General features: G+C 47.4%; 1 protein-coding gene across 3 annotated transcripts; it reads left to right on the forward strand.

Annotated features, from left to right (window-relative positions):
- Nucleotides 1-564: 564 nt before the first annotated feature.
- INO80C (INO80 complex subunit C) lies at nucleotides 565-25,610 on the forward strand. 3 transcript variants are annotated; one of them, XM_005889230.2, is made up of 5 exons: nucleotides 565-770; nucleotides 15,902-16,012; nucleotides 17,228-17,339; nucleotides 18,269-18,336; nucleotides 25,232-25,610. In XM_005889230.2, the coding sequence occupies exons 1-5, from the start codon at nucleotides 615-617 to the stop codon at nucleotides 25,361-25,363; spliced, it is 579 nt and encodes a 192-aa protein (XP_005889292.1). In that variant the 5' UTR covers nucleotides 565-614; the 3' UTR covers nucleotides 25,364-25,610. The 3 variants fall into 3 exon arrangements, with proteins under 3 accessions (XP_005889292.1, XP_070217609.1, XP_070217608.1); XM_070361508.1 differs by lacking the exon at nucleotides 565-770 and adding an exon at nucleotides 2,496-2,519; XM_070361507.1 differs by lacking the exon at nucleotides 565-770 and adding an exon at nucleotides 2,563-2,750.

A 25,610-nucleotide genomic window follows, 5' to 3' on the forward strand; every position in this document is an offset into this window, starting at 1 on the left:
ACTGAACTGAACTGTACACTTGCACGAGGAGGTGTGGAGGGGGAGCTCAGATGCTCAGTGGGGTCGATGACCCCTACAAGGTTAGCAGCCACTCTACCCTTCAAGTTTATCTGGGTACCACGAAACACAAACTTCTGAGCAACAAGGCTGCGTCTAAGGGGAGAGCCAGGAGCGTCGCAGTACTGGTCCACAGACAATGCCCTGACTTGTATACTTACAAGTACAAACTTACAAGTATACTTACAGGCAACAAAAGGGATCAATCTTCTGACCTGAGAAGAGACAACGTGGTGATTAACTTTTTAAAAATCCACTTAATCAGAACAGATCGTGGGATGGTCTATTCCTCCATCCCTGGGGACGTCCTAGCACGTGCCCGGCGTCAGAACGCGGGAGGAGCTGCATTCGGCCGTGGCAGACGCCGTCCCGCCCGGAAGGAACAAACTGTTCCGAGCTCCGCCTTTTAGATCTGGCCCAGAGACAAGTAACGCACGCTCTCCGAGTCCGGGCCGGGTTTTCAAACCATCGAGACGGAAGTACAGCGGGCCGGAAGTTCCAGGGCCTGCACCGGGACCCGAGTGGGGAGGGGGGGAGGAGCAAGGCTCAGGGTGGGAATGGCGGCTCAGATCCCCATTGTGGCCACCACGTCCACTCCGGGGATAGCCCGGAACAGCAAGAAGAGGCCGGCCAGTCCTTCCCACAACGGCAGCAGCGCCGGGGGCTACAGCGCTAGCAAGAAGAAAAAGGTGTCCGCCTCCGGCTTTGCGCAGGTTCGCTGTCACTCGCCTAATCTGCGCGTGCGCGGAAGCCCACATTCCCTTCCCCTTCCCGATCCCAGGGGCTCGAGGGCACATGCGCGGGCCCGAGTGGGTGGGGCTCAGCGAGGCTGGGCGTTTCTTGTGGGCGGGGCCGTACAGTCACACCTCTTTCGTAGATGCGGTCTCTGGTGCGAGTGAAACTTCTCCGCACCCTCTTACTTTGGCTACGTGGGTTTTGATTAAATAACCATCCGCGTTGCATTGTCTAGAACAGGGGAGGTGGGGAGGCTGTTATTGCCTTAATCGTAGGGCCACCTCTTCCCGTCGAAGTCTTGTTTGGAGCGAGGCTCCGGACTTCTCCTTAATGTGAGTTTCAGTTAAGCAGAAGTTCGCGTGTGTCTCGCCTTGCTCCATTCTTCAGACATTTACCAGATACCTGTGAGGTGCAGAGCGCCCTAATGAACCGTGTGGAGGAATATAAAGATGTATTGCTACGGATGATTTCCCTCATCCTCGGGAAAGTGCTTTTTTGACCTTTAGTTTCCCTGCCCCAGAGTAGGTTTGGTCTTACCTCATAGGGTTGTTATGAGGATTCAGTGAGATCATGGTCGTAAAGATCTTGAGCACAGCGCCTGGCACGACTTCACCGCATCTGGGCGATCCGGGCTCCACGATTCCAGAAAAGCATTTGCAGCACAAGAGTAGCTTGGTTAGATAAGTGTTTTTCTTGGCTCCTGTATTTTATTTAAAGCCGTGAGAGAGCAAAGATGGAGTGTGTTACTTTGTACTCTCCAACACAAGGTGTAGCATCCTTCACCCAGAAGGATAGTCTAGCGATATTAGCTGTCTATGGTTTTCTCCATTGGTAATTGGTAGCGCACTTTTTCGGAGAAGGCAATGGCACCCCACTCCAGTACTCTTGCCTGGAAAATCCCATAGACGGAGGAGCCTAGTATGCTGCAGTCCATGCGGTCGCTGAGGGTCGGACACGACTGAGCGACTTCACTTTCACTTTTCACTTTCATGCATTGGAGAAGGAAATGGCAATCCACTCCAGTGTTCTTGCCTGGAGAATCCCAGGAACGGCGGAGCCTGGTGGGCTGCCTTCTATGGGGTCGCACAGCGTTGGACACGACTGAAGTGACTTAGCAGCAGTGCACTTTTTTCCTTTTAAAATATTTGTGTATGATTTGCATACAGTGACCTGCAAGAGTAGAGACCAGTGACTTTACATATGTACCCACCTATGTGGCCACCATCCAGATTAGGATAGAGAGCATTTCTAAGAGCCCCTGAATATTCCTTGGTGACCTTTCCAGTTGGTACTCTCTTCCCTCCCAACTGGAGGTAATTGCTACTCTGACCTCTCCCACCATAGACTGACTTTGTCTTTTTGAGCAGAATATAAATGGAATCATACAGAGCATAGGGCTTCCCTGGTGGCTCAGACGGTGAAGAATCTCCTGCAACGCAGGAGACCTGGGTTCGACCCCTGGGTTGAGAAAATCCCCTGGAGGAGGGCATGGCAACCCACTCCAGTATTCTCACCTGGAGTATCCCATGGACTGAGGAGCCTGGTGAGCTGCAGTCCATGGGTCACAAAGAGTTGGACACTCCTGAGTGACTAACACCGTTTCTTTTCTTACAGAGCATATTCTTTTGTGTGTGTTTGGATTTCTCTGTGAAACAGTGTTTCCCCATTTCCTTCTCCAGGGGATCTTCCTGACCCAGGAATCCAACCCAAGCCTTCTGCGTTGACAAGTGGGTTCTTTACCACTGAGCCACCAGGGAACTAAAGTATAAGAATTCTTTACGTATTCTTGGCTGGAAGAAGAAATGGCAGTCCACTCCAGTGTTCTTGCCTGGAGAATCCCATGGACAGAGGAGCCTGGTGGGTTACAGTCCAAGGGGTTGCAAAGAGTCAGACACGACTGAAGTGACTTAGCATGCATGCACTAGCACGCACGGAGTTCTCTGCCAGATATATGCATTGTGAGTACTTTCTCCCAGTATTGTGCTCAGTGCATTTTGATATCCAGCTGTGCCAAGACCAAAGAATGTAGTCAGTACCTATTGAGAGGAATGATTGTCTTGACCCAAGGTAGCACTGCTCATCAACTCCCACCACCACAGCAAGCTTCAGAAAGTGGATGAATGCCTTCTGAATGGGGGGATTTCCAGTAACCCCACTGGGTGGACATCGCAACCTTGCTGGTCTTAGAACTCTCAGTAATGGGAAGGGCTGCCTAGGTTCTTCCTGTGAGTCCCCTCCATCTCAGCAGCCTCAGCCCTTTTTTGGGCTGGAAAGAGAAGGGCATTCCCAGGAATAGTGACTTCTTTGTTCACTTCTCCCCAGCTGGTGTTTAACTAATGAGGTGGATAGCCAGTTACCTGACTCCCACCCTCAGCATCTCACGAAGGAAAAAAAAAATTGTCTTCTATCTCCAGAAGTCTTAGATTTCCCCCCTGTTCTAACATAGCACCAGGGCTTCCCAAATGGCTCAGTAGTAAAGAATCTGCCTGCAAGGCAGGAGATGGGTTCAGTCCCTGGGTTGGAAAGATCCCCTGCTGGAGGGCATGGCAACCCACTCCAGTATTCTTGCCTGGACAATCCCCATGGACAGAGGAGCCTGGTGGGCTACAGTCCATGGGGTCACAAAGAGTCAGACACGCCTGAGCAATTAAACCACCACCACCACCAACATAACATTGCGTCCTCATTCCCTGGTCCGCAGTAAATGCAGGCATTAGCACAGTGCTGCCCTGAGGGCTGCCTGGCATCTTCCTAAATTGTCCTCAGCCTTCGGTTATGTTTCTGTTGAGTTCAGTCAGCAAGTATTTATATCTGTTCTGTCTCCAGCAGTAAGCTTAAGTTATTTCAGTGGATTATCGCTTGTCTCTGCCCTCCCAAAATCCTTCCAGGAGGAGAGAATGACCTACATATATTGTAGTAGTTTTCTTCTGCTATCATAACAGATGACCACAAATTCTGTGGCTTAGATAACACTGGTTTATCAGTTCCTGGTTTTGTAGGTCATAAGTCCAGGCACAACGAGATAGGTTTGGTTCCCTGGTCCCTGAAATCAAAGTGTCGGCTGGGCTGGTTTGTTGGGTGGATGCTCTGAGGGAGGATCTTTTTTGAGCCTTACTGAGATCGTTGGCAGAATTCAGTTCTTTGCAGTGGTAGGACTGAAGTCCCTGTCTCCTGGCTGTCAGTTCGTCCCCGTCCAAGTTCCTTGACGCACTGTCTCCTCCGTCTTTGAAGCCAACTGTTGAGAATCTCTTTTGTGTCTAATCCCTCTTACTCCTCAAACATCTCTGACTTCTCTTGTCTCTGACTCTGAGCCCAGCTTTAAAGAGCATATGTGATTAGGGCAGGCCCACCAGGATAGTCTCCTTTAAGATCAGCTGACCTGAGACCTTAATTTTATTTCAAATATAAGATATGTGTTGCATTTCCCTTCAATATATCACAGATCGCTTCACAGTGGTACATACATTAGCATTTGCGTAAAAATGGGGTCAAGGTGTGTATACACCAGAGACCTGGAATCTTAAGGGCCATCTCTGAATTCTGCCTGTCACATATCTGAAATGGGAAAATCTCATCATTTCTAACCATGTCCCAAAGCCAGTTATGGGTCTTTTCTGGTATTGGTGCCTTAGTGGTGGGACACAGGAAGATGAAGACTCAGAGCCAGAGATGGTCACCAGAGAAGGAGAAGTAGAGAGAAGAGGGACTAGAGGCGGCCTTTGAGGAGTGGACAGTTTGACTAGGGAAGGCCTTCCAGACTTGGAGCTATGCCCAAGTGTCAGGATGCTCAAAGTGTCATCAATGGGAAATGAGTGTTTTTCTATATAAATGATCATAGTTATTGAGTTAAAAGGGACTTTACAGATCTTTCAGTATCTTAAATTTCCCTACTTCAGTCATTTCAGCTATTTTGTGTCTTACAAAAAAATTAAAAAAACAGTGTCTGTTAACCTTTCATGGGATTTAAAAATTTACAAAGGACACTCACATAGACATTAGAGTGCTTTTTGAAATTAGTGAAAATAACTTGATGGATTCTTAAGGTGGGTTTTACTTTTCCAGAAGGTGCATGCTTTTTCTGAAGTAAAATTGAATGAATGGATGAAATATAAAGGGCTTACTGCTTGGAAATCCTCAGGGGTTGAAGGGAATATTTTTGACCTGAAAGTATTTGGAGCAAAGCATTTATAGATGTCTCATTTATGTCAGCCGTGTAAAGTGATATTAAATACTTTGAGTACTAAAACAATTTTGTTTTATTAGTTCATCAAGATGAATCTTTAGTTCAGCAGAAATCATTAGTGTTTGTGCTTGCTAAGTAGTACATCTGTACAAAACTACAAGTCTTCTTTTTGGATTTAGATTTTCAGTGTAACTAACATATTTATTGATTACTTACATTATAATTTGGAAAGTGCCACCTCCCACCCATTTTGGTCCTGATACTTTGAAAATGACTAGTGTTAAGTTGGGTTGAAAAACAGATACACTGTGCTAAAGTGAAAGCAATCGTGATAAATAATAATAGTTATATTTATTGGGCACTTACTGTGTATACCCTGGAGAAGGCAATGGCACCCCACTCCAGTACTCTTGCCTGGAAAATCCCATGGACGGAGGAGCCTGGTAGGCTGCAGTCCATGGGGTCGCAAAAAGTCGGGCACGACTGAGCAACTTCACTTTCACTTTACTATGTATACCAAGTACTGTTCTAAGTACTTTCTAATTGCTGTCTCATTTAATTCTCAGAACAACCCTCTGAGAATTGTTATTCTACAGATAAAAAGACAGACGCATAGAGAGGTTAAGTAACTTTTCTGTGGTCACACAGCTGACAAGTGATAGAGTCGGTATTGAGATACAAATGGACTACCCAGAATCTACATTCTTTTTCTTGACTGCCTGTCTTAACATCACTCTTACTGCTCTACATCTGAGAAGATACAATTAGATCTCTAATATAACCATATCCCAGGTGCAGAGAATGCTTTGGGGTGGGGGGAAGATTTTATTAGATCAATACAGGGCATTTTTTTAAATTGGAGGAGAGTTGCTTTACAATATTGCCTTAGTTTCTGGTGTACAACAACGCGAATCAGCTATTTGTTGTTAAGTCACTAAGTTGTGTCCGAATCTTTGCAACCCCATGGACTGCAGCACGCCAGGCTCCCCTGTCCTTCACTGTCTCCTGGGGTTTGTTTAACTTCATGTCCATTGATTCAGTGATGCTATATAACCATTTCATCTTCTGCCGCCCCCTTTTCCTCCTGCCCTCAATCTTTCCTAGCATCAGGGTCTTTTCCAATGAGTCTGCTCTTTGCATCAAGTGGCCAAAGTACTGGAGCTTCAGCTTCAGCATCAGTCCTTCCAATGAATATTCAGGGGTGATTTCCTTTAGGATTGACTGGTTTGATCTCCTTGCAGTCCAGGGAATTCTCAAGAGTCTTCTCCAGCACCACAATTTGAAAGCATCAGTTCTTTGGCTCTCAACCTTCTTTATGGTCCAACTGTCACATCCATACATGACTACTGAAAAAATCATAGCTTTGATTAGACGGACTTCTGTCGACCAAGTAATATCTCTGCTTTTTAACATGCTTTTTAATCAGCTATAAGTATACATACATCTCCTCCCTCTTGAGCTTCCCTCCCACTCCTACCCCTATCCCACCCCTCTAGGTCATCACAGAGCACCTGAGCTGAGCTCCCTTTGTTATACAGCAAATTCCCACTAGCTATCTATTTTACATATGGTAGTCTATGTGTCGGAGAAGGCAATGACACCCCACTCCAGTACTCTTGCCTAGAAAATCCCATGGACAGAGGAGCCTGGTAGGCTGCAGTCCATGGGGTCGCAAAGAGCTGGACACGACTGAACGACTTCACTTTTACTTTTCATTTTCATGCATTTGAGAAGGAAATGGCAACCCACTCGAGTGTTCTTGCCTGGAGAATCCCAGGGACAGGGGAGCCTGGTGGGAGGCTGTCTATGGGGTCACACAGAGTCGGACCCTACTGAAGCGACTTAGCAGCAGCAGCAGCAGCAGCAGCAGTCTATGTGTGTATGTGTGTTAGTCACTCAGTCATGTCTGACTGTTTGTGGCCCCAAGGACTGTAGCCTGCCAGGCTCCTCTGTCCATGAGATTCTCCAGGAAAGAATACTGGAGTGGATTGCCATTCCCTTCTCCAGGGGATCTTTCTGATCCAGGGATCCAACCCAAGTCTCTTGCATTGCGGGCAGTTTCTTTAACACCAAGCCACCAGGGAAGCCCCATGGTAGTCTATATATATGTCAATGATACTCTCTCAATTTGTTCCACCCTCTCCTCCCTCTGTGTCCGCAAGTCCTTCTCTATGAATACAGGGCAGTTTATATTTTCCAAGTGGCTATTCAGGTTAATAAAATCTACAGAGAAACCTAATTGACCTACAGACTAATAGGTTACCTAATCGGCTGATGTATGATGGTGACGCAGTTATCATAACATCATGTAAGCTGAGAGGCAACAGTTGCTTCTTTAGAAGGCTAGTGCAGAGTACAGGGGACAGTAGACTCTTCTGCCATTGGAGGCAGCTGGAGAACACTATCCTGGCTTGCTTTATTCATTTAAGCAAGCGATCATTCTACCTCACCTTTCAAACAAACCATATTTTTAGTTTTCTTTTTTCTATTTTTAAAGTGGCCATAAAACACCAGCCAGTCTTCTTCCCCCACAACTATGATCATTTGTGTTTCCTACGTGTAGATACAGGTTTTCATAAACCATATTTGGTGTATAACATTGTGGGCCCTGCCTTCCACTTAGCATTGTTTCCTGGCCCTTTCTCTGTGTTGATAGTCTTCACAAGGAATTAAGTGCTCTAACTTAATTGACTTGATTGGATGTTAGATTACATCTCACATTTTTGCTGTTTCAAGTAATAACCCTACAGTAGCCCTGCGTTGTAGACTAGGCTCAGGTGTTTGAATCTAGGTTACTATTAGATAGATGTAACTGGGTGTTGGGTTCTTACATGATAGACAAAGGACATTTGTCTCTCTCTGTGTAACCAGAGAGAAGGCCCCAGTTACCCTTCGGTTGGAGTCAGGACCCTGCGAGCTGCCCTGGAGACACGAAGCTGTGTGACTGGGATCTCCAGGCAGGCAAGCTGAGGCCTGGCTGATTCTGGAGTCACGTAGGGGTTGTCAGGTGTTCCTTTGTTGGCGGGTTGGGTTTCTCTTCCTTGGGACTTCAGTTCAGTCGCTCAGTCGTGTCCAACTCTGCGACCCCATGGACTATAGCACACCAGGCTTCCGTGTCCATCACCAACTCCCAGAGCTTGCTCAAACTCATGTCCTCTGTCGTCCCCTTCTGCTCCTGCCCTCAATCTTTCCCAGCATCAGGGTCTTTTTAGCTCTTTCTGTGTTGCAGAGTAGACACCCCTTAGGGCCAGGCGTCACTTCTTTCCTGATCGCAGGGCGGTCATGTCTTCAACCGTTCAGCTCCTAAAGTCTCTTAGCAAAGGAAATGGCAACCCACTCCAGTGTTCTTGCCTTGAGAGTCCCAGGGACGGGGAAGCCTGGTAGGCCACCGTCTATGGGGTCACAAAGAGTCGGACACGACTGAAGCGACTTAGCAGTCACATATTAATTGCAGCCCTGCCTCCCGGACTCGATCCTCCTCTGGACAGAAGGTCTCTCCCTCTCATCTCGTCACTAACAGACCCAGGCGTCCAGCTTGGCAGAAGCCCAGGGGAAGGGAAGACCGAGGGTGGAGTACCACAGAGGGTGGGTTTAAAGGGGAAAGAAAAGCAGAGCACCCAGCCCTGGGCCCAGAGCCACGTGTTCTTTGCACCTGCTCAGAGAGGGAAGCCAGCAGTCGTTGTTTCAGGGTCAGGAAGCGGCTCCGGGTCAACGGTGGCCCATTTGGTGTCAGGATGGTGTCCTTTCCTGTCCCCGCCTCAGCTGCTGGAGGTCTGGCCTGCGGACGGGGAAGCGGCGAGGAAAAGGTGATCAGACAAACAGGAGGGCTCGGTTGGTGCTGGGGTCAGGGCTAGAGCGCGGCCTCGTCAATCCCTTCCTACTGCTGGAGCAGCCCGCGCAGCAGGCCTCTCCTCCCACTGCCTCCCTCCCTCTGGCTGCTGTCTGTCTCCAGGTGGGGTCCCTGCCCTCCCAACCCACGTGGGCTGCAAAGCACCTTCGTTCCTCAGCAGTCCAGGTCCAGCGAGGCATTCCTGCCACGTCCTCCTGGGCCTCCGAGGACCTGGGAGCAAACAACCCTTATCAAAGGGCTGTTCTGTGTTCCCTCCCAGGATTTCCCTGTGCACCCAGCACCTCTGAGCCTCCCCACTTAGGAGTCGGGGGCTTCCTAGGTAATGAACCCCGCTGCCAATGCAGGAGATATAAGAGACTCGGGTTTGATCCTTGGGTTGGGAAGACCCCTGGAGGAGGGCATGGCATCCCACTCCAGTAGTCTTGCCTGGAGAATCCACGGACAGAGGAACCTGGCAGGCTACAGTCCACGGGGTCACACAGAGTCAGGCAGGACTGATGCAGCTTAGCACACACGCACACACACTTCTGGTTCAGAAGAAAAAGCTGATGCCCCTGCTGAGGACGGTGCCCTGCGAGCCAGGCATGTTCTGTGGATGGTTCTGGAATCACCAGCAGAGCCTTTTGGGCCTGGTTCTTCATTGCCCTCAAGTATCTCCTCTTTGCTTCTGAGCAGTTCCGTTGGTTTCTTTTCTCCCTGGTGGAAACAGCATTATGTAAGCAGTCATTTTCTTTATGAAAAACTCAGTGAAGCTGAATCTTAAAGTGGATCTGGCCCCAGGATACCTCTTTCACATTCCACCTGTTTTTCTCGAGTTGGCCCCGGCTGGCTGGGCTTTTCTGGTCTGACCTGATGCTCACCATGTAGTTCTTAGAGTTGTTTTTCTCTCTCTCCCTTAACATGGGCCGCCCTATAGGCCCTGTGTCCTGGCAGTCCACACCCACCGGCCTGCTCCTCGCTGGTGTCGTGACCCCCAAAAGCAGCGCCTGCCCATTAGCAGCACTCCCCGGTCCCCTGTCCTGCCAGCTCCTGACAACCCCTGGCCTACTCTCTATCTCTGTGAGTTTGACTACTCTAGGTGCCTCAGCTAAATGCAACCATACAATAGGTGGCCTTCTGTGTCTGGCTTCTTTCAGTTAGCATAATATACTCGGGTTTATCCATGTCGTACCATGTATTAGTACTTCATTCCTTCTTACAACTGTAGAATATTCCACTGTATGGATGAACCTCATTTTGTTTATGCGCTCATTGGTTGATGGATATTTAGGTTGTTTGTACTTTTGGGTTATTATAAATAATGCTTCTATGAATATTTATGTATGAGTTTTTGCATAAACATTTGTTTTTAATTCTCTTAGCTAAGTACCTAGGACTGGAATTATTAGGTCATATGATAATTCTGTGTTTAACTTTTGAGGACCCACTAGACGTTCTTCCAAGTAACTGCACCTTTGTACAGCTCACGAGCAGTGTGTGAGGGTTCCAGTTTCTCCACATCTTCACCAACACATGTTATTATGCCTCTGAGTAGAGCCATCCTGGTGGGTATGGAGTAATATCTCATTGTGGTTTTGATATATTTCCCTAATGACTAATGATGTTGAGCAAATTGTCCAGGTTTGCCTAGTGGGAACCTCTTCAAACTGACTCTTGTGTCTTTTACTTTACCTCTGTCATTTTTTGAGTGCCATGATAGACTGAACTGTGTTCATTCAAGATTTATTTGTTAAAAGCCTAACCCCCAGCATGCCTCAGAAAGTTACTATATTTGGAAATAGGGCCATTAGTAGTTAAGGTTAAATGAGGTCATAAGGGTGGAGCCCTAATCCGATTTGACTGGTGTCCTCATAAGAGGGAGGCTGTCATAGGGGCGTGTATACACAGTCAGAAGACAGTCACCCACAAATCAAAGAGATCAGTCTCAGGAAAACCCAGCCCTGCTGACATCTTGATCTTGAACTTCTAGTCTCTAGAACCTTAATAAACTAAATTTCTCTTATTTAAACCACCCAGTCTGTGGTATTAATATTTTGTTACACAGCCCTAGCAAACTGATACAAGTGATTTCTTACCTTCTGGCACCAAAAACTCATGCTGTACTTTCTTGCCCCAGTCCTGGAATCAGCTGTTTCTTCATAGATCACTTGTTCTTGGAGAACAAAACCTGGAAACCAGGATCTGAGCACTGGTGTGCCTGTTGTGTGTTGACCAATAGAAGGTGCGCAATGTGAGAGTTGTGAGTTAAGCTTTATTTGGGGCAAAATGAGGACTGCAGCCCAGGAGACAGCACCTCAAAGAGCTCGGAGAAACTGCTCCAGAGAGGTAGTGGGGGAAGGTTGATAAATAAGATTTTGGTGAAGAGTTCCATGCAATCAAACGCTTATCTTACAAAAGGTTTTCCTCTAGTCAAGAGGAGCTGATGTCACCATGAAGGGATTTAGTGCTTTTGTAGATAGGAGGTGCAAGGATTGGGACCGTGAACTCAGTTCCTGAAAATACGTATCTAAGGAGCTGCTGTCTATGGGGTCGCACAGAGTCGGACACGACTGAAGTGACTTAGCAGTAGCAGCAAGGAGCTGTCCACCAGTCCTCCTGGAGCACAGAGGGCCTCGCTGCTGTTCTCCACCCTGAACTCCCTTCAGGGCATGTGCAGCCGCAGCAGCACGGGGTTCAGTCCTCCACAGAGGCAGAGATGGCAAATGCCCTTGGCAAGCCGATTTGCGGTTGACATGTTCATTGTTTCTAGCCATCTCATTGGAAGCAATTAGGAAATGTAGGGGGTCATGTGTGTGAGTGTGTGTATGACCGTCCCCCATGCTCCTGTATCCATTTCTTTATTATTATTATTATTTAAAAAAAAAATCTGGCTGCCCTGGGTCTTCATTTCAGCATGTGGACTTTCTCTAGTGGTGATGTGCAGGCTTCTCTTGTTGCACAGCATGGGCCCTAGAGCAGGCAGGTTTCAGGAGTTGCAGCTCGCGGACTCTCTAGTCATGGCCTGTGGGCTGAGTCACTCTGTGGAATTCGGGATCTTAGTTCCCTGACCAGGGATCGAACTCACGTCCCGTGCATCGGAAGGTGGATTCTAAACCACTGGACCACCAGGGAAGTTCCCATTTCCATGTTTATCTTTCTATCTATATGTTAAACCCATGAATTTATATCGCTAACCTGTGATTTCAGTCCAGTAGCAGGCGGTTCATTCTAGCTGTCCCTCAGTCCTTATTTGCCTCATCTTAGAACGCATATTAAGTAGTTTCAGAACCATTAACCTGTACTCCTGGGAGAAACAAACCTCCCAATTGTTCATGGTTCTTTTTGCCTCTCACCTTGAGTTATATTTTTGGAATACTGTGTTCATATCACTAACGTTATTTCTCCCTTCCTCCCTTTTAGTGTGTCTGTGTTATTCACTCAAACCTCAGGTTGTTTTGGTTTCTTGTGTGCATTCCATTTTTTCTATCTGCTGCCCCATGCTTGTTGGATTTGTCCATCTATTTGTATGTGAAACTTTAACATTCTAAAGGAGATCAGCCCTGGGTGTTCTTTGGAAGGAATGATGCTAAAGCTGAAACTCCAGTACTTTGGCCACCTCATGCAAAGCGTTGACTCACTGGAAAAGACTGATGCTGGGAGGGATTGGGGACAGGAGGAGAAGGGGACGACAGAGGATGAGATGGCTGGATGGCATGACCGACTCAATGGATGTGAGTTTGAATGAGCTCTGGGAGATGGTGATGGACAGGGAGGCCTGGCGTGCTGCAGTTCATGGGGTCGCAAAGAGTCGGACACGACTGAGCGACTGAACTGAACATGCCTCAAAAGGTCAAAACTACGGACAGCTATACTTGGAGATGTTTACTCCTCTCTTACTTCCACCCTGTTCCCTTGCACCCACGGGTAACCAAACCCAGTCATTTCTGAATTAGCCTTCCTGTGTTTCTTTGGGTTTGGCTGCTGCTTGCCATCCAGAGGCGATTCCTTACGACAAACCCCTGAACATATATATCTCAAAAACGGATGCTGACAGAGTTATGCTGCATTGTCTTGTTCCTTAACTCCAATCAGTTAATCAGCCAGTGATTATTTGGTGCTTCTCTGTGCTAGGTGCTGGGTTAGACGCAGGCATGGAAGACTGGGCCAGATGGTGAAGCCGGATGTTCAGGCCCCTGTGTCTTCTCAGTCTCAGATCGGCCCCTCTCCTCATCTGTTCACCTCTCTCCTCTGTGTCTCCTTGTTCCAGTCTGTTGTTCCCTGCCTGTTTCACAAAGCTGCTATCGTTTCATTGACTACTTGCATGCTAAGTCGCTTCAGTCATGTCTGACCCTCTGCAACCCTATGGACTGAAGCCCACCAGGCTCCTCTGTCCATGGGATTCTCCAGGCAAGAATATTGGAGTGGGTTGCCATTTCCTACTCCAGGGGATCTTCCCAACCCAGGAATTGAACCCAGGTCTCTCATGTCTTCTGCGTTGGCAGGCAGGTTCTTTACCACTCAAACCACCTGGGAAGCCCTTCATTGACTAACCAAGAGTTAAATACAACTGTTAATTATGTATCCAATTTATGATATTACTCTTACCAATAGTCAACACAAAATAGCATTGACAACTGGCCAAAACTGCGCAAGGTAATGTTGGTTACTGATTAAATGTGATGGGAAAAAACCAAAGCTCCATCAAATTGGGTCTCCCAGGACACATATATTAATACCCACAGAAATTTTAGGACCATGAAGGAAAAATCACAAGGGTAATGGAAGTTAGTTACATACAAAATGCTAGATCTTATCTTTCTTGTAAAATTAAAACTGACATGAGCTAATCCCGACGGAAATTTTTATGAAGCATAAATAAAAAATGGAAAACACTGAAGACCATTTATGCTGGCAGAAAATGACTCCATGGGTTTGGGGACCAGAAAATACAAATTACAGGAGGGAGGGGGAGAGAGAGGGGAGGCTGGAAAGGAGGCCGGCATTTGTGTCTGATCCCAAGGGTGGTGGGAAGCCCTGGGCAGCTGTCAGCAGGGGACAGACATCAAACTTACATCTTAACAGTGTGTCGCTGAGCATGCTGCAGAGAATGGAGTGGGCCTCAGGCCTCCTCTGAACCCACAACTGAGGAAGGGCCAGATAAAGGAAGGACTGTGGGAGGGAGGGGTGGAAAGGAGAAGAAAGAGAGAGAACTATGGCTACATATGGTGGGGAAAGGATGAGGAATCGGAGGGATCTTAGTTCTTAGAGAGTGGACATCTGAGCAGATCTTGGAGAGGAGAAAAGTTAGGAGAAGCTATGAATGGGGGGACGGATGAGGGGAGGGGCCGTCCGGATAGCAGAGGGGTCATGCACAGGCCCAGGGTCGGGGGAGGGGGGATGGGAGGGGAGACCCTGGAGAGGAGTCTGGGAAGTGTCTGAGGAGAAGCCCTTCAGGGGGCTGTTGCAACAGAGTGAGTGGTCCCCATCTCCCCCTCCCGCCTTCCCCCACATGGAGGCCATTTTAGGGGGGCAGGTAGGGGTGGGATCTATACATACAACCAGAACTCTCGCACTCTGCTGCTAGGAGTGTGAAAGAGGGCAGCCCGTTTGGGAAAGTGGTATGTCAGTTTCTTATCCCTGGGTTGGGAAGATCCCCTAGAGGAGGAAAATGGCAACCCACCCCAGGACTCTCGCCTGAAAAAACCCAATGGACAGAGAAGGCTGGCAGGTCACAGGCCAAAGGGTCACAAAGAACGGGACAGGACAGAGCGACTACACACGCACACACTAGTTGGTTTCTTAGAAACACGTGCTTACCGTGTAACCTGACCATCCCACATGTAGATGTTTACCCAGGAGAAGTAAAGACATACATCCATGCAGAGGCTTGTACAGAACGTTGGCAGCAGCTTTATTTATAATAGCTGAAGGCTGAAAGCAACCCACATTTCATCAGCAAGAAAATGGGTAAACACACTGTGTACATCCTATTCAGGGGAATACCACCTTAAGAGCAGTATACAAATTCTGTGCAACAAACCACCAGTCCATGCTGTGACATGGATAAACCTCAGAAACTCCATGCTGGGAAGCCAAACACAGCAGACAGCACATGCTGTCGGATTTCACTCATAAAGTTCTAGAACGGGCCAAAGTAACGTGGGATTCAGAACAATGGTGGACCATGAAGGTGGAAGATACTGACCAGGAGGAGGCCTGAGGGAACTTTCTGAGAAAGATGGAAAAAGTCTGTCTCCACAGGGACCTGGGTTACACAAATGGAAACATTTGGCAAAACTCATGAAACCTACACTTAAGATCTGCGCCTTTCACTGTGTATAAATTGTGTATCCATTAAAAAACAGTTTATTGCAGTCTGGGAAGATTGGAAATTGCAATACAAATCAGAAGTGATTTCTTGCTTTGGCTTGTTGTTTTTTTTCTTCTTGATTCTTAGCTTAAAAGGCATTTTGTTTTAAAGTCTGGGAGCCTGCTTGTCAGGGCGCTCTCTGCTGCAGCCAGCTGAACCGAGGCCTCCTGCCTCCTCTCCTCTCCTCGCTCAGAATGCTCACAATGCATTCTGTTGTGCCCTGAAGCGTGCCAGCACCAGCCTGGGTTCTCTGATTGGAGACCCTTCAAGGGACTGGATCTTTTCGGTCTTAATGTTTCAAGACATAATTTAACAAGATCAGTAGGAGCAGGGGCCACGTGGAGTCACAGGGATGGTGGGGCTTTGGCATTGGCCCCAGCTGGATTGAATCCAGAGGCAGTTACTGTGGGGCCTTGGACCTGTCCGCCTGAGCCTCAGTTTTCACCTTGTAGTGGTAGGACACCTGTGCTTGGCACACAGAGGAGCCAGGACGTCTGGTAGCTGGGGTCCCCCGGCTGCCTCCACTGTGGCCTATGCACAGACAGGTGCAGATCCCAGCCTGGCAGGTTCTCCCCCGACCCCACCCCATGCAGATCTCCGGCTGGGGCTCCGGGCACCCTGTCTGCTCTCCTGTGTCTGGTGCTGTCATCTTAGATCTTGTTGAGAGCTGAGTTAGGAAGCTCAGCTAAAGGACACTGACCCCATACTATTCTTATTTTGTTTTAAGGGTATCAGCATGGATGGTGTGACTGAGAATAAGATGGTGCCCTCTGATTTTAGCACAGGACCCATGGAGAAAGCTGCCAAACCATTGCCATTTAAGGATCCCAACTTTGTGGTAAGCATCTAAAGTGAAAGTGTCCACTGATCAGTCATGTCTTACTCTTTGCGACACCATGGACTGTAGCCCACCAGGCTCCTCTGACCGTGGAATCCTCCAGGCAAGAATACTGGAGTGGGTTGCTATTCCCTTCTCCAGGGTTTCCTCCCGACCCAGGGATTGAACCCAGGTCTCCTGCACCGTCAGGTGGGTTCACTATGCTCTGAGCCCCAGAAGCATCGAATTTGTTTTATAAATAAAAAACCAAACCACCATGCCTCGGCCTCTGATCTCACTCGGTCGGTCTGGAGCCCGGGCAGCGCTGGTGGCCTTTCTCCTTCAGTCTAAGTCACCACGCCCTCCGCCGGGGACTGTGGTTTGAGGTCTGGGGGCAGGACAGCCCTTCCTGTGGCTCTCCCAGTTCCCAAGGATTTTGTGGAATTCATTCAGTGATACTGTTTTTAGGGTGTCATTTCCAGGATGATTGCTCGCCTTCCTTTTTTCGTGAGATTTAGATGAGGTGTGCAGTAATTATAGGAGGAATGCGCCTCACTAGTTTCTTTAGGTACATCTAAGGTCTTGTGCTATCAAGTAGATATAGGTGCCTCTTTCTTTTGTTCTTGAGGGGTAGGATAAATTCCATGATTCTGATTATACCATTACAGTTTATTTTTCACTAATTACCTTTGAAAATTCAGCATTAATAGTGCCTGTAACTTTTGTGTTCTTTCCATTTTATCTTCACAAGACAAAAAAGAAAAAAAATTTCCAGAAAGCTTGCCGTGTCATGAGGGAGGCTTCTTTGGGTTTTCCTGGAGCCCCAGTAATTTACAAGGTGGAGACTGGCCCTCAGAAGGGAATTGAGAGATGTGGTCATGTGTTTAAATCTAACTTTGTAGTAAACTTACTTTAAAGTAGTGAGAAATTCATGAGTGAATTCCATAAAGTTAGACCCAATAAAGGATGTGATTTTCTATGTACATATTAAAAGAATAACCCTTTATTTCTGTTCCATCAGCGACTAACTCATGCATTTTAAAAATCCAAAAGCTGTGTTTTTTTATAAGTAAGCTTAAGGTATATGGTGTAATATGTTTTTTTAAAGCCTTAGGGTACACTGACTGTTGATTGAATGAAAGGTTTATTACAGTTATGAATAAGCATAAATGTCAGATTCTGAAATGATCGTCTCCATTGATTTTTGTTTCTTCTAATCCACGCTTGCGCCTCGAGCATTCTGGCCATGGTGGTGCAGTGGCTGGCAAGAAGAACAGAACCTGGAAGAACCTGAAACAGATCCTGGCTTCTGAAAGGGCATTGCCATGGCAACTGAATGATCCCAACTGTGAGCTGTCTAGACCCTCCTATGTGTTCACAATGTTCAGCCTAGGAACCTTCTTATAACAAACCTGCATTATCTTACCATGTTTGCGTTCATGGAGAAACATTTTCTAGCTTAGGAATTTTACAGTGGTATCAATATAGGAAGATTATGTGTGTGTTTCCTCATAGCTTTATACTCTGTGTTGAATCTGTGTGTATTGGCGTTGTCATGGATGTGTGGTTTTTAGTGTCACTGTTAACATTTCAATCTGGAGAAGCAGGTCTAGATATGATGATATGGGTGTTGCTGTTAGACAAACTGCTTATTCAAAAGTCTACTCTTAAAATGTGTTTCCAAGTAAAATGTTGCCCAAGCTTTAGGAGGGTTTCTCACCACCAGCTTAAAGGCCCGCTCTGTTTTACTCTCCAAGCCAGTGTTTTTCAGAGTTAATGCTTTATACTACAGTATTTCCGAATGTCTGTTGTATGTTCTGCTCCACTTTAGTGGAAAGTACAGGTTCAAAGTTCCTTCCATCTCCTGCCCCACGGCGTGTGTTTCGTGGGGGTGACTCAGACTGATGACAAATGAGCTAGTCAGATGCCTGGGTGTGGACATTCCGGTGTCCGGATGCTCAGATCCAATTAGTGGGTTGTTGACACCTCATCACCATCAGCCTGTGTAGCCAGAGACTGTGAAAGCAGCTGGTGGGCCGATGAGCTTTCTGGTGGTTCTGCTAGAGTGGAGGGTCCCTGGGGACAAGGCAGAGCCATACTTGAAGCCTGTGCTTGGCCTATGGCATCCTGTATTATTTCCCCAGAGAATTCTCTGAGCACTTAGTCACATGGTAGAAAGTTTGGGAATATTATCAAGCAATATTTTTAGGGAAAAAGGGGAAGGGATCTGAATGCTTTAAAGCCAGTTCAGTTAGCTTCTTGTTTTTTTTTTTCCAGACTTCAGTATTGATGCTCCTCCATCCTTTAAACCAGCTAAGAAGTATTCTGATGTTTCAGGTCTTCTTGTGAGTATCATCACACCTCTATGTCATATAACACTGAGCCGAAAAGGAGATTTCACTGTCCCCTCTATTTAGACAGTGTTGAATAGTGACACTGGTCCTGCCTGGGGCTCGTGTACTGGGAACAGGTGATGGGTTTGTACAGAAGCGTTTATGCAGTTATTTAAGAGCGGCAGCGACCAAGAGCTGGGACTTCCCAGGTGGCTTGGTGGTAAAGAATCTGCCTGCCACGCAGGAGACACGGGTTCTATCCCTGGGTCGGGAAGATCCCCGAGAGAAGGACATGGCAACCTCACTCTGAGTATTCTTGTCTGGAGAATCCCATGGACAGAGGAGCCTGGTGGGCTACAGTCCATGGGGTTGCAAAGAGTTGAACATGACTTAGCAACTAAAAGGCAGCAGCAGCAACCTGGGGCATCCATGTGGGCAGCCTGGAGCAGGTGTTGCTCCAGAAAGCAAGAGACCTGGGTATTACTTTCCTTTCCTCTCCTTGTTAACTATATGAGATAACATGAAAGAAACATTTTTTTTTTTGTTGGCTAAAGTTAAAAAAATTCCCTGCATCTTAGAGATGATTGTACTTAAAAAAAAAAAAAAAATGTAAACTTTTCCAAAGAGGCACTACAGTGAAGATAGTGGTTTTCATATTTATTTTTAAGCATCAGAATCCCTTTTCCAAATGAAAGCTTTTACAGAATGCCCTGGAGCCCACCTGCTCACTGTGGCCCCATGTGGGTCTGGTCCTCTGTCCTTCTGCCCACTCCCCACCACAGGGACCCCTGTGGTACTTCTAGGGGACACAGTTTGAAAACCAGCAGTGTGGTTCGATGAGTGGGACTTGGGCAAGTCCATGAACCTCGGTGTACCCCAGAGAATCTTGTTTCCTTATTTTCAGAATGTGGATGAAGTATAGAAGTTTTTAGAACTTTGTCATGCTTTTTCATTATTATTAGATTTGGAAGGTGGGCTTCTTCTCATAACTGTGGAAATAATGAGACACTTCATTTTTTGAAGCCCATATACCTCATTTAAATTCTTTACTTTTTTATGAAAATATATGACTCCAACCTCTGTAACAAACTAAATTAATGATACACATTTTACACTAGGAAAGATTTTTTTTTTTCATTAGTTTTCCTCTCTGGATTAGTTGTATGTTTTTAGCTTTTCTTCCAGAGAGGAGCATATACTCTTCAGACTTATTAACACAGACCTTAAGTATAATGAGCCTAAGAAACAGGGAGAGCAGCAGTGTGGGGGGTGGGGGAAGGGAGCGGTGTGTGGGGGTTGTGTCTGGTGGGCTCTTCCTTTCATCCGTTCATGGGCGTGTGTCTCTTCCGAAAGGTCCCCTGAGGGAGCTTCCATTTGAGAGAAATGTAGTTTTAGGCTATCTCTTGTCTCCTGCCAGAGAATAGTTGCCTTGTATATTTGACCCATTTTAGTAGCTGTTTATGGAAGGAGAACTAGTCTCGCACCAGTTATTCTGTTCTGGCCCAAAGTGGAAATTTTCCCCTGTTCCATTTTGTGCTGAGCTTGTAGCAGCCATGGTTTATGACTTGGAGGGTGGCCCCTTAGATCATAGCTTTATCGTCACCGTTTCCAGGCAGCTCATCTGCTAATAACAGTGGTTTTTACACATTGAAGGTGAAGTCGTTCAGTCGTGTCCAACTCTTTGAGACCCCTTGGACTGTAGCCTACCGTGCTCCTCTGTCCATAGGATTTTCCAGGCAAGAGTACTGGAGTGGGTTGCCATTTCCTTCTCCAGAGGATCTTCCTGACCCAGGGATCGAACCCGGGTCTCCCGTACTGTAGGCAGATACTTTACTGTATGAGCCACCAGGGAATTTTGTTCATGTTGAAAAGCATTGTTCCAGGCCCCTTTATGCCATTGGTAAAGGACTTGTCATGTTATACATAACCTTTTGCCCTACTGTATGTAAGAATTAACACATTCTGAATATACAAAGAACTCTACCAAATCACTGAGGGGCTTCCCTGGTGGCTCAGATGGTAAAGAATCTGCCTGCAATTTCAGGTTTGATCCCTGGGTCAGGAAGATCCCCTGGAGAAGGGAGCAATCCCATAGAAGAATCAATTAAAAAGATTATGAATAGACAATTACAAGGATGAAATGCAGATGTTAAGTTTCACTGAAACTGATAAATAGATGTTCGGTTTCACTGATAGTTAGAAAAAAGACCCATTGAATAGGGGAGAAATGAAGACATTGGCTTCTATGCCTTGCCACCAACATACAGAAATGGACATCCTCCTATATGGTTGTTTTGAGATGGGAATTACATTCGTGCATATTCTTAGGAAAACAAATGGTAAAGGTCAGTTTTCATTCTGATCCCAAAGAAAGGCAATGCCAAAGAATGCTCAAAGTACCGCTCAGTTGCACTCATCTCACACGCTAGTAAAGTAATGCTCAAAATTCTCCAAGCCAGGCTTCAGCAATATGTGAACCATGAACTTCCTGATGTTCAAGCTGGTTTTAGAAAAGGCAGAGGAACCAGAGATCAAATTGCCAACATCTGCTAGATCATGGAAAAAGCAAGAGAGTTCCAGAAAAACATCTATTTCTGCTTTCTTGACTATGCCAAAGCCTTTGACTGTGTGGATCACAATAAACTGTGGGAAATTCTGAAAGAGATGGAAATACCAGACCACCTGACCTGCCTCTTGAGAAATCTGTATGCAGGTCAGGAAGCAACAGTTAGAACTGGACATGGAACAACAGACTGGTTCCAAATAGGAAAAGGAGTACATCAAGGCTGTATATTGTCACCCTGCTTATTTAACTTCCATGAAGAGTACATCATGAGAAACGCTGGGCTGGAAGAAGCACAAGCTGGAATTAAGATTGCCGGGAGAAATATCAATAACCTCAGATATGCAGATGACACCACCCTTATGGCAGAAAGTGAAGAGGAACTAAAAAAAAAGCCTCTTGATGAAAGTGAAAGTGGAGAGTGAAAAAGTTGGCTTAAAGCTCAACATTCAGAAAATGAAGATCATGGCATCTGGTCCCATCACTTCATGGGAAATAGATGGGAAACAGTGGAAACAGTGTCAGACTTTATTTTTTGCGGCTCCAAAATCACTGCAGATGGTGACTGCAGTCATGAAATTAAAAGACGCTTACTCCTTGGGAGGAAAGTTATGTCCAACCTAGATAGCATATTCAAAAGCAGAGACATTACTTTGCCAACAAAGGTCCGTCTAGTCAAGGCTATGGTTTTTCCTGTGGTCATGTATGGATGTGAGAGTTGGACTGTGAAGAAGGCTGAGCTCCGAAGAATTGATGCTTTTGAACTGTGGTGTTGGAGAAGACTCTTGAGAGTCCCTTGGACTGCAAGGAGATCCAACCAGTCCATTCTGAAGGAGATCAGCCCTGGGATTTCTTTGGAAGGAATGATGCTAAAGCTGAAACTCCAGTACTTTGGCCACCTCATGTGAAGAGTTGACGCATTGGAAAAGACTCTGATGCTGGGAGGGATTGGGGGCAAGAGGAGAAGGGGACGACAGAGGATGAGATGGCTGGATGGCATCACTGACTTGATGGACGTGAGTCTGAGTGAACTCCGGGAGTTGGTGATGGACAGGGAGGCCTGGAGTGCTGTGATTCGTGGGGTCGCAAAGAGTCAGACATGACTGAGTGACTGAACTGAACTGAGGGAGACAGGAAAGTAGAGGCCTACAATGTAACAACTTCTCTTCCAGCCAGTGCCTTAGAGAAATAGTGTGTACAAGGAGCTTCATGCAGAAATGCTCATGAGAAAACGTGCAAGCAAAACATTGAAAGCAACATAAAGGTCAACCGGGGTGGGGTGGGCGGGGTGGGGGGCACTTCCCAGGTGGCGCTAGTGGTAAAGAACCCACCTGCCAATGCAGGAAGAGTTGCAGTTCAACTCCTGGGTCGGGAAAATTCCCTGGAGGAGGGCATGGCAACCCACTCCAGTATTTCTTGCCTGGAGAATCCCATGGACAGAGAAGCCTGGTGGGCTACACAGTCCATAGGGTCACAAAGAGTCGGACATGACTGAAGTGACTAAGCACGCATTCAATGTGGGGTAGGGGTTCATCCTGTTCTGTGAGGTTGATGTATAGGTAAAAACATGGATAAACTTTTAAGATGTGGTACAAAGCAGTGTAAGTGCACGGTACTACCAAGTAAGAATAAACACCCAGTCACCGGGCGCTTCTCTGGCATATGTGCGTGTGTGTGTGTGTGTGTGTGTGTGTGTAAGAGTATGTGTATATAAAGTCTGGAAAGGTGCCCACCTAGCAGTGATTTCTACAGGGGAAGATAAAGGACTTGTTGTTGTTTGGCCACTAAATCATGTCCAGCTCTTTGCAGCTCCATGGACTGTAGCCCCCCAGGCTCCTCTGTTGATGGGATTGCCCAGGCAAGAACATTGGAGTGGGTTGCCATTTCTTTGGGGATCTTCCCAGTCCAGGGATCAAACCCAGTCTTCTGCTTGGCAGGCAGTTAGACTTGTAAAAGGAGACTGTAGTCTTATTGACAATGTTTTTCTTTCTTTTTTTGTTAAGAGAAGAATATGTTCACCTGCTACTTGTATAAATTAAACTTATGTAATTAAAAAATAAAGCCAGGCTTGTGTTTACACTGACACGTCTGTTCCGGTGAGGGGCTGTTTCCCTGTGTAGGGGCCTGGCCAGAAGGCCCACAGGGTCACACCTGTGTTGAGCCCTGGTTACAAGGCTGTGGAAAGTGCTTCAGCCCTGGGGGAAGTGGGGGCCAGCATTCACTGCCCAGCTCCCTGCAACAAGGGAGGCGATAAAGCCACTTGCTGCCTGCCCTCTGAGGAGGGGGCCTTGGCTTCATTCAGGCTGGAGGGATGGAGTCCAGAGGAGGACAGACCACAGGAGTCCAGCTCCCTGCTCGTTCATCTCTGGGGGGTCCCCGGCCTCCTTCCCTCTGTTCAGAACACTCGGTCAGGTCCGGTCTGTGCAAGTTTACATTGACCTTCCTGTCGGTGCAGCGGTGCCCTGAGTCCCGCAGTATCGATTCAGCAGCCTTCCTGGCAGTAAGGTCTGAACTTGGGCGGGCCGGCAAGGCACAGCTTGATGTTGGGAGTGAGGCAGCCACAGAGATGGAGGCAGGCCAGGGCTGGTTCATCCGCGAAGGCCAGATGATCAAAGCCAGATGCATTCGCCGGCACCTCTGCTGGGAACTGCAGGGCAGCCTCCCCTGCCAGTCAGTGCATCTCACTGCCTCATGGTCCCTCTGAAGGGACCCGCTGCTGTTTTTCTAGTTAAGCCTTCCTTTACACGAGCATCACTGAAGGAAACATTGTACAGAGAGGCAGTCGCTGGATTAAGCCAAAGGATCAAAGGTTTGTTTTGTATAGAGCTTTAATTAATCTTAGCTTTTTAGGGATAATCTCAGTTTCCTGATATGCAGACCTTAAACACTTTAGGAAGCTCCCTGTGGTAGAACTGAGACTTTTTAGAGATTGAGAAACTCATGACTCAGTCTCTTCAGCTTGTTGCCTCTTCACCCAGCCTCTCTCCCTCCTGAAATCATTGCATCGCTGGGCGTCTGGGTCCACGCAGTCGACCGGCGCTGGCACAGATGATCCACACTTGAGTAATTGGCTGCTATCTATCTAGATGTTAGTGGCATCTTTTCTAATTTCTTAAAGGAATTCCAAATGACTCACCCTCGTGTTTTCTGTTTCAAAGTCTATAGGAGCCGTGTGCCCTGAGGTAGACAGTAAGTGAGTATTTTCTCCACTTTGCATATGGGGAGAACAGGCCAAAAGAGAAATGTGATATGTCAGCGGAAACAACTTCTCTTTTCCGTGCTTGTGCTGGTCGTTCATTTGTTCATTCACCCACTCATCCCTCTTTTATGGGACAAGCACTCACCGTAGGCCCACTGTGTGCTCTGCATCGCGCCAGGAGACAGTGCAGCTGGGATCCAGTGATAAGCAGACCACGGGGTTCTGGCCTCATGGAGCCTCACAGCCTAGACTTCAGTCAGAGTCACACAGATAATAAACGTAAAAGCAGCAGAGATATGCATTCCACCGGAGACAGAGGTGCTGAGGTGAACCCCAGGGTGGGGTCCTGACCCGCCTACAGGGGCAGATAAGGCTTCCCAGATGATATGACTTTGGGGGCTGAGCCCTGAAGGTGATTGCTGAGCAAGGAAAGGGCGAATGGGCAGGACAGGAAGGAGGGTGTCAGAGCCAGGGTAGCTGGAACCAGAGAGTGGGGTACACGTGGCTGAGGAAGAGGCTCGGGAAGGGGGCGGTTCTAGGCAGTGTCTGAGGAGCCATGCTGTGGCCTTGCGCCTTTGTCCTGAGAGCAGAGAGAAGAGCCGTTGAGAGATTTCATGAGAAAAGACATGATCAGAATTGCAGGTTGTGACGATGCCCCTGGCTGCGGGTGTTGATGGCAGTCCCTTCCAGTGGAAGAGGGTGGGGTGGCCATCCCAGCCCTGCAGGGGAGCCCTTGGGGGCCTTGGGAGAGGCCTGGGGTGGGGGAACCAGGTGGGGGGCCTTGGGAGAGGCCTGGGGTGGGGGGACCAGGAGAGGAGCGCGCCTGGAGTAGGTGGAGTGGGGGCGGGTGCCGTCTGGACGGGTGCCTGCCGCCCTGAGGCGCCAAGCAGAAGATTCCCCAGGTGTCTGCTGTGGTTATTCCCCTTCTTTCCTGTCCGTACCCTGAAGCATCTCTCAAGTCTGGGGAGATTAACGTGTCTTTCCCACAGTGAGTGATTTGGCTTTCTTGGTGACAGAGTCAGACATGATGAAGATACATTGATTGCACTTTGAGTAAAAACCAGAAAACTAATTTTTAACTTGAACTTGAATCTCACTGCCAACAACACCTCTCTGCCCTTCTCTCTGCCTGTTTTCTCACCCAGGCCAACTACACGGACCCGCAGAGCAAGCTGCGCTTCAGCACCATCGAAGAGTTCTCCTACATTCGACGGCTGCCGTCCGACGTGGTCACAGGCTACCTGGCCCTGAGGAAAGCCACGAGCATCGTTCCCTGAGCCTGGAGAAACAGAGATGAGGTGGAAAACCATTTCCCAAGGCAGACTTTGGGCTCAAGATTTTGTTTTATGGAAACAAACTCCTGCTGTCAATCTGGAAATGTCAGTGCTGTGCCTTGGAAAGAATGTTTGGCTTTCATTGAAGGAGGGTTTTTTTTTTTTTTTCTGTTTTCCCTCCAAGTGTGATATTTCCTGTTGAATTAAATTATACTTCAGTTGTTGCCTCAAATAAAGTTGTTTGACAAGA

Source organism: Bos mutus, chromosome 24, assembly GCF_027580195.1.
Source record: "Bos mutus isolate GX-2022 chromosome 24, NWIPB_WYAK_1.1, whole genome shotgun sequence".
Taxonomy (NCBI): Eukaryota; Metazoa; Chordata; class Mammalia; order Artiodactyla; family Bovidae; genus Bos; species Bos mutus.

Bases quoted from the DNA above. Each gene is read 5' to 3' on its own strand.
- INO80C (XM_005889230.2), top strand. From the start codon at position 615: ATGGCGGCTCAGATCCCCATTGTGGCCACCACGTCCACTCCGGGGATA. The intron at 16,013-17,227 runs GTAAGCATCTAA...TTGCGCCTCGAG, and splicing joins TTAAGGATCCCAACTTTGTG to CATTCTGGCCATGGTGGTGC. The intron at 18,337-25,231 runs GTGAGTATCATC...TTTCTCACCCAG, and splicing joins CTGATGTTTCAGGTCTTCTT to GCCAACTACACGGACCCGCA.